Below are 13,066 nucleotides of genomic sequence, written 5' to 3'. Positions count from 1 at the left end.
CATGGGCCTAGCCTTAAATATCAAGAAGACCCAGGGCCTACATCAACCTCCACCCAACCAGCCGTCTACCCAGCCCACTATAAAAGTGGACGACACCACTCTTGAAAACGTTGACCATTTCCCCTACCTTGGCAGCATTCTTTTCTTCTCAAAAGCTGACATTGGCACTGAGGTGAACCATCGCCTGAGTTGTGCCAGCGGAGCCTACGCCAGACTCAGGAAAAGAGTCTTTGAAGACCGAGACCTAAAGGCTCAAACAAAACTGCTGGTCTACAAAGTCCACCCTGTTGTATGGAGCTGAGTCATGGACCACCCACAGCAGGCACCTGAGAACCTTGGAACAATACCATCAAAGATCCTTACGAAAGATTCTGAGGATCAGCTGGGAGGACAATCATACCAACATCAGTGTTTTGGAGGAAGCCAACATGACCAGCATCACCACCACTATAATGCAGCACGAACTTCCATGGACGAGCCATGTCATCCGCATGCCCAACACACGTCTCCCTAAACAAATCCTGTACTATCAATTGAAGGAAGGTCGGCATGCCCCCAACGGGCTTTAAGGACAACATCAAGAACAGTCTGAAGAAATTCCATATCACATCCAGCAACTGGGAGCACATTGCACTGGACAGGGGCTGCTGGAGGTAATCCGTGCAGGAAGGAGCTGCACATCACGAAATGGAACTACGCCGTGTCGCAGAGACAAAGCAACAGCTTTGTAAGGAGAGAGAAGGGGGCTCGACGACTACCAACCACTGCCCACGTTGCTCCAAGGTGTGTGGATCGCGGATCGGCCTCTACAGACATTTGCAGATACACAAGTAGATGCCCCAATGGAGAGGAGAGGATAGTCATACTCGTTTCGAGTGACCGTCGATGATGATTAATATATCACTGCCAATCTGACCACTCCATTATAAATTGTTATTATTGAAAATTCAGGATTGATGAGCAGATTTTTTTGTTGTTAAATATTAGGGAAACTGCACATATCGCTTCGCGTACATATGTTCTGTAGCTGCCGATTCCATCCCTCCCTTTGAAAAGTGACCCAAACTATTGGCGGCATTGGTATCATATATAAAACTGATTTGAGATTTTTGTACTTTATCTGTGGCATACGTAAGGCCACTTAGTCCAACTCTATAACATTTCATGACTCCAGCCTTATCTGTCGAATCCATTGTTCATATCTTTATTAGATCCAGTATTAACTACTACTGTCTGGCTTCACGTTCTATTTTCTGTTAATTTAAGACCATTCAGAACTTTGTGTATGGCCTAACTTGTACAGAGACCTGTTCATCTGTTACCCCTGCTCCACCTAAACTATACTAGCACCAATTTATGCAACAGCAGAGTTTTGAAACCGTATACAGATGCTCCCCGATTTACGATGCTTTGACTTACGATATTTCGACTTTACGATGGTGCAAACGCTGGGTAACGGCAGCAAGCTGCAGCTCACTTCCGGTCACGTGATCAAATTGTATTAAATGCGTTTTCGACTTCCGATATTTTCGTTTGTAACCCCATTGTAGGTCGAGGAGCAGCAATACTGATCTCTCTCTGGTTTCATACAACCCTAGTTGGTGCAATATCTGGATCTTTCAATTCTGGTTTCCTGTATATCTCCATATTTAATCACTCCACTGCAAAGACTGTGCCTTCAGCTGTCAAGAACGTGTTCTGAAATTCCAAATCCTCATTGCCTCTCAACCTTTGCTTGCTCATTATAACTTGATATCTCCTGTACAGCCTTGATATTGGCTTTTTTTGATAGTGGTTCCAAGAAGCACATTGAGATGCTTTTTTGATATTATTGGTTCTAAACTTACAAGTTGGTGCTTTTTGCACTGTAATTAAAAAAATTAAAATTAAAATTTGGTATTTCCTATCTTACCACAGCTTGGCATTATACTTTTGAATCAATAGAAAGATTTTTATTGTTTTGTTTATAATAGGCGAGCTAAGCTCTATCTGTGCCCATCAAAAGTCATACAAATTTGCCACGTTCACTTTACTCTTATTTTCCTATAAAAGTACTTTATAATACCTACATTTAAATATTCTGAAAATTGTGTTTAAGCCCTTGGATGTGTCTGACTATGCAGGGTCTTTCTATTTCATATCCATCCATTCATTTTTTTTCCTCCCAAAATATCACCTCACATTTATTCTCATTAAATCATATCTCCCAGACATTCTGCTAACTTGTTAATGGCTTCCTGTATTTTTTTCACTGTCCCTGCTCACATTTGCTAAGCCATCCACTTTATGTTATTCCCATCAGTATGCCCTTTCACATCATTTGAGAAGGCAGATTTTAACTCGTGTGGTATGGATAACACAGGATATGTTTACACATGCCTCCACTGGATATAAATCCAGTATTTAATGCCAGTGTTTCAGTTGTCATTGGCTGAATGAGGTAGGAATCCAATGCTGCCGACTCGAAGAAAGAGAATGTTCCATTACTATATTTACATGAGACCAAAGTACTCCTTGCATTAGCTTCTGATATTTGAACATTGTGTGAAAACTGGCAGAATACTTCATCAACAACAACAACAACTGTGTCTTCTTTCATGCAATTGTAAATTCCTAACTATCCTAAATTGGATAGTTATATGGACGGGAAAGGAATGGAGGGTTATGGTCTGAGCGCAGGTATATGGGACTAGGGGAGAATACGTGTTCGGCACGGACTAGAAGGGTCGAGATGGCCTGTTTCCGTGCTGTAATTGTTATATGGTTATATGAGCTATTAACCTAAATTATCATCTTGAATATGATTCTCACCTATTTGCTTGAGCGTTACCGTCATGCCGTCAGAAATGTTTTGATTTATTTAAACTGCCGAGAAAGTCATTACATAAAGTAACATGTTCTGGCTCGGCTTTGGACAAACACTCATAAGAAATAACTGGAGTAACCTATACCGCCTATTCGAATTGTTTGCATTCATTTAAATCATAACTGAACTTACGTGTCAATTCCAATTTCCTGCCCCACCCCTACAGTTTGTATAGTTCGTTGCATTTGGTGTTAGCCAAACTGCACAAAATTATTTTCCTATTGTTATCATTCATCTGCAATAAAACAGATCCCTTTCCTCATCATACAGTAGGAGAGTTAATGAATAGATTTCATGAAACGTTATCCTGCAATCGTGCTGCTTAGTTTTTCAATCAGTGGCCTAATTCTTTGGGGGAACCCATCATAAGCCGACCTTTACTGATTCTTTTGATTTGTCATCATTAACTTGCTGGAATACAGAATGGACAGCAGATGATGATCATCAAATCATTTATGACCCTATGGAATGACAATTAAGATTCCATTTTGGTTCTTTTGAACTCCTTTCAAACTAAAGTAAGATGGTACTTCAAATTTTCTTGATGACAACAATCACTAACCATGTTTCAGGATGAATCATATCCACATGCTATCAGCTGACTTGCATGCTATGTATTCTGGTAACCAGGGCCTCAGTGTGTCAGAGGCAGCAAGGGAACCGGGACCTCGGTGTATCAGATGGAGCATAGGAATCGGGGTCCTGATGTTTCTGAAGGGGCATGGGAAGTGGGGCTTCCAGTTGTCAGAGGAAGCATGGGAACTAGGGACTTGCGAGTCAGTGAACATGGGATTCGGAGCTTTAGTGTGTCAGAGGGTGCCTGTGGATTGGGGCCCAGATGCTTCAAAGGGAGTTTGTGAACCTGGGCCCCGGGGAGTCAGAGGGAGCATAACAACCGGGGACCTGGTGTGTCAGAGGGAGCCGGAGAACCAGGAACTGGTGTCTCAGAGGGAATCAAAACTTTCATTGTTAAAATAATGTTTGATTTTCATATGCACTGGGACTGGAACAATGAAATTCTTACTTGCTGCAACTTTGCAGCCACATTAAATGCAACAACACAACAAATATATGAACAATAATGCAATGAATTATTAGTTATACTTGGTGACCAGGCTATAATAGTGCAAGCCAAAGTATGTTGTGCAACCTTAGACAAAGTCCATAGTAGTTTGATGCTGAGTTGGGAGGAGCAGGGGAATGGAGGCGTTGGTGTGTCAGAGGCGATATGGGAATCAGCACCTGGTGAGCTAGATGCTGAACCATCGGGATTCCGGATTCTGAGTCTGAAGAAGTGTCATGACCCGAAACGTCATCTATTCCTTTTCTTCAGAGATGCTGCCTGACCATCTGTTTCTAAAAGTTTCCAATGTTGCTCCAGCATTTTGTATCTACCTTCGGGATTCCCAATTAGTTGGATAGTGGAATATCAGAGTTTCAATCTATGGGGATAATAAACTCATACACTGCCCTCCATAATGTTTGGAACAAAGACCCATAATTTATTTATTTGCCTCTGTACTCCACAATTTGAGATTTGTAATAGTAAAAATCACATGTGGTTAAAGTTTCACCATGCGGAAATCACAGCAGTGTTTATACATAGTCCCCCCCCCCCCCCATTTCAGGGCACCATAATGTTTGGGACACAGCAATGTAATGTAAATGAAAGTAGTCATGTTTAGTATTTTGTTGCATATACTTTGCATACAATAACTGCTTGAAGTCTGCGATTCATGGACATCAGTTGTTTGGTGTCTTCTCTGGTGATGCTCTACCAGGCCTGTAATACAGCTATCTTTACCTTATGCTTGTTTTGGGGGCTAGTGCCCTTCAGTTTTCTCTTCAGCATATAAAAGGCATGCTCAATTGGGTTCATATCGGGTGATTGACGTGATAACTCGAGCATTGACCATTTTTTAGCTTTGAATATCTCCTTTGTTGCTTTAGCAGTATGTTTGGGATCATTGTCTTGCTGTAGAATGAACCGCCGGCCAATGAGTTTTGTGGCATTTGTTTGAACTTGAGCAGATAAGATGTGTCTATACACTTCAGAATTCATTATGCTACTACCATCAGCAGTTGTATCATCAATGAAGATAAGTGAGCCAGTACCTTCAGCAGCCATACATGCCCCGGCCATAACACCCCCACCACCGTGTTTCACAAATGAGGTGGTATGCTTTGGATCTTGGGCAGTTCCTTCTCTCCTCCATACTTTGCTCTTGCCATCACTCTGATATAAGTTAATCTTCGTCTCATCTGTCCACAAGACCTTTTTCCAGAACTGTGGTTGCTCTTAAGTACTTCATGGCAAACTGTAACCTGGCCATCCTATTTTTGTGGCTAACCAGTGGTTTGCATCTTGCAGTGTACCCTCTGTATTTCTTTTCATGAAATCTTCCGTGGTCATTGACATATCCACACCTGAAGGGTGTTTCTGATCTGTCGGGCAGGTGTTTGGGGATTTTTCTTTATTATAGAGAGAATTCTTCTGTCATCAGCTGTGGAGGTCTTCCTTGGCCTGCCAGTCCTTTTGCAATTAATAAGCTCACCAGTGCTCTCTTTCTTCTAAATTATGTTCCAAAGAGTTGATTCTGGTAAGCCTAAGGATTGGCTGATGTCTATAACATTTATTCTTGTTTCTCAGTCTCATAATGGCTTATTTGACTTTCATTGGCACAACTTTGATAAACATGTTGATAAACAGCAATAAAAGTTTCCAAACGTGATGTAAAGACTAGGAAAGACTAGGTGCTGATATACCTCTTATAACTGCATTAAGGAGGCAATTAAACACACCTGAGCAATTACAAACACCTGTGAAGCCATGTGTCCCAAACATTATGGTGCCCTAAAATGGGGAAACTATGTATAAACACTGCTGTAATTTCTACTTGGTGAAACCAAAATGTATAGAAATGGCCTTTAATAAAATCTGACAATGTGCACTTTAACCATATGTGAATTTTTCTATTACAAATATCAAATTGTGGAGTACAGAAGCAGATAAAGAAATGACAGGTCTTTGTCCCAAACATTATGGAGGGCGCTGTCCGTTCTCACTGCGACAATGAGCTGAAGGGGAGGGGGACTGGAGTACAAAGTGAATTACATCTTCGCTTGATGTTATAAAGTAGAAGGCAATGGCAATGCCTTTAACTGTACCGTTGGTGACTTCTTCAAAAGAACTTTGTGAAACTTTTAACAAAACCAGACACAAAATGTTGGAGTAACTCAGCGGGTCGGGCAGCATCTCTGTAGAATATGGATAGATAACGTTTCGGGTCTCTTCCTCAGACTGATTGTGAGGGGTTTGGAGAAAGCTGGAAGGGGGGGGGAGGGTTGGGGGCAGGACAAATCTTGCAGCTAATAGGTTGAAATGGGTGAGGGGAGATATGAGAGATAGATGGTGGACAAAGCCAAAGATGCAAAGACATAAGATGTGAGATGGAAGGATTGAAAAGTAGCAAATTGTGAAGCTAGAGGAAAGAATGGACGGGAAGGGGAGAAATAGGTGCAAACCTAGGTGAGGATTGACAGGTCTGTTGTTGCTTGGTTCATCATTCTTATTAACAAAGAGTGATTTGTCGCTGTCTAATCCAGCAGAACATTTTGCATATTTTTGAACTGAGAAGTTATAGATTGCTAGGGGTTCCGTTGACACCATCGTGACTTCCTTCAGCAACTGAAACCATATGCTATCAGAGCTTAAAGGCTTATGCATCTTGTGTTCTGCTAATTTTTATTAAGAGTCATTTCTTTTTGAGGAGTTTCATATCTCCATTCTAATTTCAACCTTCATTTGTATGTTTAGTTGGTAGCATTCTTGTCTCTTTCATTCCTTCCCTCCCTATTTATCATCAATTTTCTCTTAAACTCCTCTGAAGTTTCATTTTCATTTTATTTTCCCCACTAATTACTTGAACTATGTTCTGGGATACACAATCTATTCATTTTGGAGCAATGTATATTTTGTGCTCTGGACATTCTCAGATCTGAAGATATCCCTCACCCATAGGTCTGTTTGCCAAAGGTACACAAAATTGCTGGGGAAACTCAGCAGGTGCAGCAGCATCTATGGAGCGAAGGAAATAGGCGACGTTTCGGGCCGAAACCCTTCTTCAGACTGATGGGGGGTGGAAGAAAGAAGGAAAAGGGGAGGAGGAGGAGGAGCCCGAGGGCGGGCGGATGGGAGGGTGGGAGGAGACAGCTAGAGGGTTAAGGAAGGGGAGGAGACAGCAAGGGCTAGCCAAATTGGGAGAATTCAATGTTAATGCCATAAGGACGCAAGGTCCCCAGACGGAATATGAGGTGCTGTTCCTCCAATTTCCGCTGTTGCTCACTCTGGCAATGGAGGAGACCAAGGACAGAGAGGTCGGATTGGGAATGGGAGGGGGAGTTGAAGTGCTGAGCCACCGGGAGGTCAGGTAGGTTATTGCGGACTGAGCGGAGGTGTTCGGCGAAACGAACGGTCTGTTTGCCAAACCTGCTATCCAGTTCATTTTTAGCAGATTGCGTCATTTGTTGAATATTTCCTACCAGCTTAATTATCACTCATTCATTTTTTTCCTTCTTGCTTGGACCCTCCCCTCTGGAGTTTCAGCTGCTCCTTTGGAACAGTTAGCTGCATCGCTTTGTTTCCCAAACCTAATTTGATTGAGGTTACATATTGATCTGAAAAAACACAAAACCCAGGCAGCAGATTCTTTAAATATAAGATTCTGCACATTTATCAGATGTATTACTTTTATTCTCACCAGCCTCTGAGTTAATTTTTACCCTTCAGCCAGTTTTTCTTCCTGGACTTCCTTGGCTTTGATAAAAGATCCCTTCGAGGGGGAAAGTTGCCAATCATTACAGTTGACTTGGATTCACAAGATACTGCAGATACTGGAATCTGTAGCAAACAATGGAGAGCAGCTGGAGAAACTCAACGGGTTAGGCAGCATCTGTGGAGGGGAATGGACCGTCAAAGCTTCGGATTGACCCTTCATCTAGATTGGAAGAGTAGAGGGGAAGTAGCCAGTATGGAGGTGTGGTCTCACATCTTATGTCTTTTCAACGTGCTGTTGTTTTAATTTTAATTTTTAGTTTTAGAGATACAGCATGGAAACAGGCCCTACGGCCCACCAAGTCCATGCTGACCAAAGATCAGCTGTACACTTGTACTATCCTGCTCGCTAGAGACAATTTACACAAGTCAATTAACCTACAAACCTGCTATCTTTGGAATATGGGAGGAAACCAGAGCAGCTGGAGAAAACTCATGTGGTCATAGAGAGAATGTACAAAATCATCACCCATAGTCAGGATCGAACCCGTGTCTCTGGTGCTGTAAGGCAGCAACACTACTGCTGTGCTGCCTCTCTTCAATTTATCACTGATTCCTTCATGTTGATTGCCAGTATTCACCAATCACTCTGTCCATCTTTGAAAAAAATGTAAATATCATCTTCTTTAATCTTGTCAAGAACACAACTTTTTTTAATGGTCTTAAATTTTGCTTACCATGAGGAACTAACCATTTATCCCATATACTGCCATGTTCTCTTTAGTTTTGTCCACCTTCATCTCCTATTTTCCAATGGTCTCTTGATATTGAATATTCTGATTACATTGCTTTTTCTCTTTTATGTTGTTTATATGTGAAAAGATGCTTGGTCAGTTTGAGATATTGGTTATTGATGTTAGACCTCTCTCTATTTTATTCTAGTGGTGGCAAGTACAGGTATGTGTGGCCCAGTGGTTGTGTAATCGCAATGAATTATTTTACCGTCCCTGAGCCCAGAAAAGTCACTGGGAGGAGCTACTGTATAAAAGATTGATTACTTCAAATGCATCGGAATCAGGTTTAATGCAACTGGTAGGTTTCTTTTTATTATTGTTCAATATTGTCTGCTTTTTATTAATCCTACTTTGGTTTGGTGACACATCTGGCATATTTGAAACAAAAATAAACTGGCTTTCATTTTAGCATGCAAGACATATCTGCTTTGTGCTCCCATTTACTTGGAAGAATAGTTTCCAGATAAACGTCTTTAATGGTTCTGAAATTCAGACCAGATCATTTGCAAAACAAAATCTCTTTTATATTAATTAGCCTTCAACTCTTTCAATCTTTTAACTGTTCTCATTTTGAAACAAAGTAATTTTAAGACAAGATGGTGCTATATTTTAATAACTCTTCCACTTTCAAATGGAATCATTTAGTGATATATTACTATAGTCTGATTCGTACAATTTTTAGGTCCCCTCCCTCCTCAATTTATTCTCCAGAATACATATCAACAATCTTTACACGATGTGCACAAGTGAGTATCCCAAGTTTTCCCCAAATCCCACAGTAATTTATTGGCCAGCAATTAAGAACAGAAGCAATTCTTTCTTTGATTTTATTTCCTCCTCTTCGAGGAAGTTTCACATAATTTCATGACTGAGATTAAGAAGTTATAGCTTGGAAATTATGTACACAAATACAATTTTTTTTTGGTGCTGCATATTGAACCTTCGATGTTCATCATCATAATGTTATTTATGGAAGCAGTGTATTGTAAATTGTTTTAAAATTTGATATAAAAACAGAATGTTGTGAAGCAGGTGAGAAATATTTTGTTGAAAAGTTATTGTTCTAATTTGCTAACAATAATTCATGGATGGTTCCTGTACTGCTGAGTATTTATGAGAATATTTATGAGCATTCTGTTCTTACATAATTTTGACCAATTCATACCAACAATGGCTTTTTACAAGAAAAAGCTATTAGGCATCACATTCATAGTTATGTCTTACAACCTATTGCCTAAATTCATAACAATCTAGAACGAATGTAAAAAAAATGGAAACAACTCGTCAATTTTATCATCTTTGCTACTAACTTCCATCTCATTCTCAAATGCATTTGGACTATTTCTAACACTTCTTTCCCTTTTCTAGATCTCTCTATGTCCATTTCATGAAATCGGGAACAGTCCATTGTGACTTTCTGGACTGATTATCCCAATCCCACGCTGCCCTCTCCTGACCCCTGGGACTTTTCCCAGCAACACACAGTAGAAACAAAGAACTGCAGATGTTAGTACACAAAAGGACACAAAATGCTGGAGTAACTCAACAGCATGGGTCTACCTATTACCTGCCACGCTTGGTCCTGCTTCTCTTCTTTTCCAGCTTCTCTTCTTCATCCCCCCCCACCCCCCCCAAATCAGTCTGAAGACCTGATATTCGCCTATCCATGGTCTCCAGCAATGTTTCCTGACCTGCCGAGTTACTCCAGCACTTTGTGTCCTTTTGAGTTTCACATGGTCGTCCTCCTCCTCCTCCTCCTCCTCCTCATCTACTGCATTCAATGCTCCTGATGACCTCCTCTACATCGGTGAGACCAAGTGCAGACTACGTGATCCCAAGTTCCCAGTTGCATGCCATTTCAACTCCCCTTCCCATTCCAACACTGACCTGTCAGCTCTCTGCCTTTTCTTCTATCCTTGACCTTTTCCGTTGCGGATGTGAGGTCCAATACAAATTTGAGAAACAGCTTCTTGTATTCTGCCTGGGTTATCTAAAACCTAATGTATGAATGTTCATTTTCCAATTTCAGGTAGCCCTTACCTCGTGTTTTCCCTCCTACTCTTTCCGATCCACTTCCAGTTTTACTAATTTTGTCCTCTTTCCATATCCCTGTTCTGTTCCTCTTCATCCATTTTCACCTCCACCCACTCCTTTTTCCATCTGTCCACTAATGGTTCTGATTATCACCTTTATTACCTATCAGATTCCAGCACCAGTAGCATTTGTGTTTCTGATGTTCGCCCTCTTAACTATCTCCACCACCTTCATAGTCTTGGCTCGCCATCTGGCTCCTTTTGCCATTTGTTTTGTTCTATCATCCACATACCTTTGTCTCCCCTATCTGGCTCCAATTGTCAGTTATCCGTCACTCCTCCTTGTGCCACTACTCACCTCTGTCGAACTGCTCCCTCTCTCTTTATACGGGCTAGCTTAACCTCTCCACCTTTAGTCCTGATACACGATTTCAACTCAAAACATTGACAATTTCTTCTCCACCAACCCCCACGCCACGTCCCTTTCTGACCACCCCACAGATGTTGCTCAGCATACCAAGTTCCTACATCAGCATGTTTGTTGCAAGAAAGATGGAATGATTGTACACAAAAGGACACAAGGTGCAGGAGTAACTCAGCAGGTCAGGTAGCATTCATGTTCTTCAGGGATGCTGCCTGACCTGCTGAGTTACTCCAGTACTTTGTGTCCTTTTATGTATTAACCAGCATCAGCAGTTTTTTTTCCTTTCGGGAAATATTGTACTCCTTACTTGATAAGAATCTGCTTTTAGATGAAAACTTAACAGTAAAGGCTTTATTTTAGATTATTATTTGAAGCCTGCTAATTTGATTTATCTTGCTTTGTAAAGATATTTATAAAATATTTGAATATGCCTTTAGTTTTGAAATTTATGAGATTTATATTTCATCATCAATTACTTCAATTGAATTGATTTTTCATTACTGTGACAATCTAAATTAGTCATTGTTGTTGAAGTAGTTTAGATTGTCCCAGTAATCTTGATAAATGATTCCGTTGGATAAATCAATTATACTTTATTTTTGGTCAATACATTTACTGTTCTCTTTCTGTGATTTTTGATTTGACTGCACAGAATTATTTAACTGCCAATAGCTGTTTGGATGCTAAGAAGTAGCAGACTACCTTCACTGTTAATACAATTCATAAATGTTTGACTGTATCCATTGGCCAAATATTCATTGTCAGTACAATTCTAAATACTTTTGATTTTCTGTTTTTGACAGGAATTCAGGAAAAAACTGCTTGTTCTTTGAGAGTTATAGTTTTGCATCATTCAGTAAGTGACTAAGAGAATTTAATTTTTTTAAAAGGAAGAACGTTGGAATTCTTTTTAACAAAGGAAGCAATTTACTTTTGTTAAACAATACTTTGAATTACAACAATGGAAGAAAGTAAAAACGCAAAGGATGAAGCATACATATCTGGGAAATCAGTTTGGCTTGTCCATGGTGAAGGTAAGGACATGAAAGTTACTGTGCAAAATGATATTGAACAAAAACCTTCCAGAAATCTAACGGAGGGCAGTTCTCAAGATAGCGGCAAAACTGTTTCAAACTGGAATAATAAAAAGTCAAAATGGAATGGAGAACAAATAGAAAGAAAGAACATTGAAAAAATCGCAGATGTGAAATCAAGCAAGGGCAGCAAACAGGACATACCAAATTGTATGACTAGTTCAAGGAATTCAGGGCCATGGAGTACACTTGACCACTGCCAAGGAAGCCGGACATCTGGTATGATGACGTCAGTTGAAAAGGTGAAACAGAAGCACGTTAAGTCGCAGCAGCAAACTCTTGGGAAACTTGCAAACTCTCATTGTGGCAGTAGTACAAAGACCGTGCATGAAAATGATTGCTTACCTTTGAAACCAAAGGAAGAGATGAAAATGGAGTGTATGACAGAGGCAAGCACGTCATCTGCACAATCGAATATTGATAACAATTCTTTGCCTGGGAAATCCAAGCGGGATCTTAAAGAAGTGGAAAAGAAAGCAGATGTGGTTGGTAAGGTTCTGCCATTATGTTTCATTTAAAAACTGGTATTTACTGTAAGGTTATACAATCCATGCACTCTTGAATAATTCTTAACTGGCATCTGCTGATTGATGGTGTCGGATGATGAAGTTTTCTGCCGTTCTTTTGCAAATTGGATGTAACTGAGACTACTGTGTACACAAAAGCTATATAATGTGCAGAAGTTCTCCAGAACTGCCCCAGCAACATTAAGATTACCTGACAATATGGAAAATTGCCCAGGTAAGTCCTCCCCACAAAAAACAACGAGTTCAGTCCACCTAAATACTACCTTATAAGTCTACCTTCAATCATTAGAAAACGGTGACATAGCTAGGTTAATTGGCGATTATAAATTAGTTTAGTTTATTGTCACATCTACCAAGGTACAGTGAAACGTTTATTTGTTGCATGCTATCCAGTCAGCGTAAAAGACTATACATGATTACAATTAAGCCATCCACAATGTACTGATACACAATAAAGGGATAACGTTTAGTGCAAGATAAAGTCCAGCAAAGTCTGATTAAAGATAGTTCGAAGGTCTCCAATGAGGTAGATGGTAGACACCTGGAGTAACAGG

The 13,066-nt window shown here is 40.3% G+C and overlaps 1 protein-coding gene and 1 long non-coding RNA gene across 4 annotated transcripts in view; one reads left to right on the top strand and one right to left on the bottom strand.

Moving 5' to 3' along the window:
- The window catches only part of LOC116977824, a 10,078-nt gene extending 7,255 nt beyond the window's left edge, over positions 1–2,823 (bottom strand). Inside the window, exon 1 of the long non-coding RNA XR_004413312.1 lies at positions 2,812–2,823. This is a non-coding gene — a long non-coding RNA (uncharacterized LOC116977824). The remainder of the gene's footprint in view (positions 1–2,811) is intronic.
- The window catches only part of tut4 (terminal uridylyl transferase 4), a 79,764-nt gene that overhangs the window by 3,459 nt on the left and 63,239 nt on the right, over positions 1–13,066 (top strand). Inside the window, exons 2-3 of one of the 3 annotated variants that reach the window (XM_033028619.1) lie at positions 8,583–8,732; positions 11,782–12,474. In XM_033028619.1, coding sequence (XP_032884510.1) covers positions 11,853–12,474 — 622 coding nt within the window. In that variant the 5' untranslated portion in view covers positions 8,583–8,732; positions 11,782–11,852. Of the gene's footprint in view, positions 1–8,582; positions 8,733–11,694; positions 12,475–13,066 lie in introns of all 3 variants that reach the window. The other 2 variants (XM_033028621.1, XM_033028618.1) reach the window with 2 other exon arrangements.

This window comes from Amblyraja radiata, chromosome 10 (assembly GCF_010909765.2).
Source record: "Amblyraja radiata isolate CabotCenter1 chromosome 10, sAmbRad1.1.pri, whole genome shotgun sequence".
Classification (NCBI taxonomy): domain Eukaryota; kingdom Metazoa; phylum Chordata; class Chondrichthyes; order Rajiformes; family Rajidae; genus Amblyraja; species Amblyraja radiata.
The sequence above is the reverse complement of the archived record's forward strand: the minus strand, read 5'-3'. Positions and strand labels throughout refer to the sequence as shown.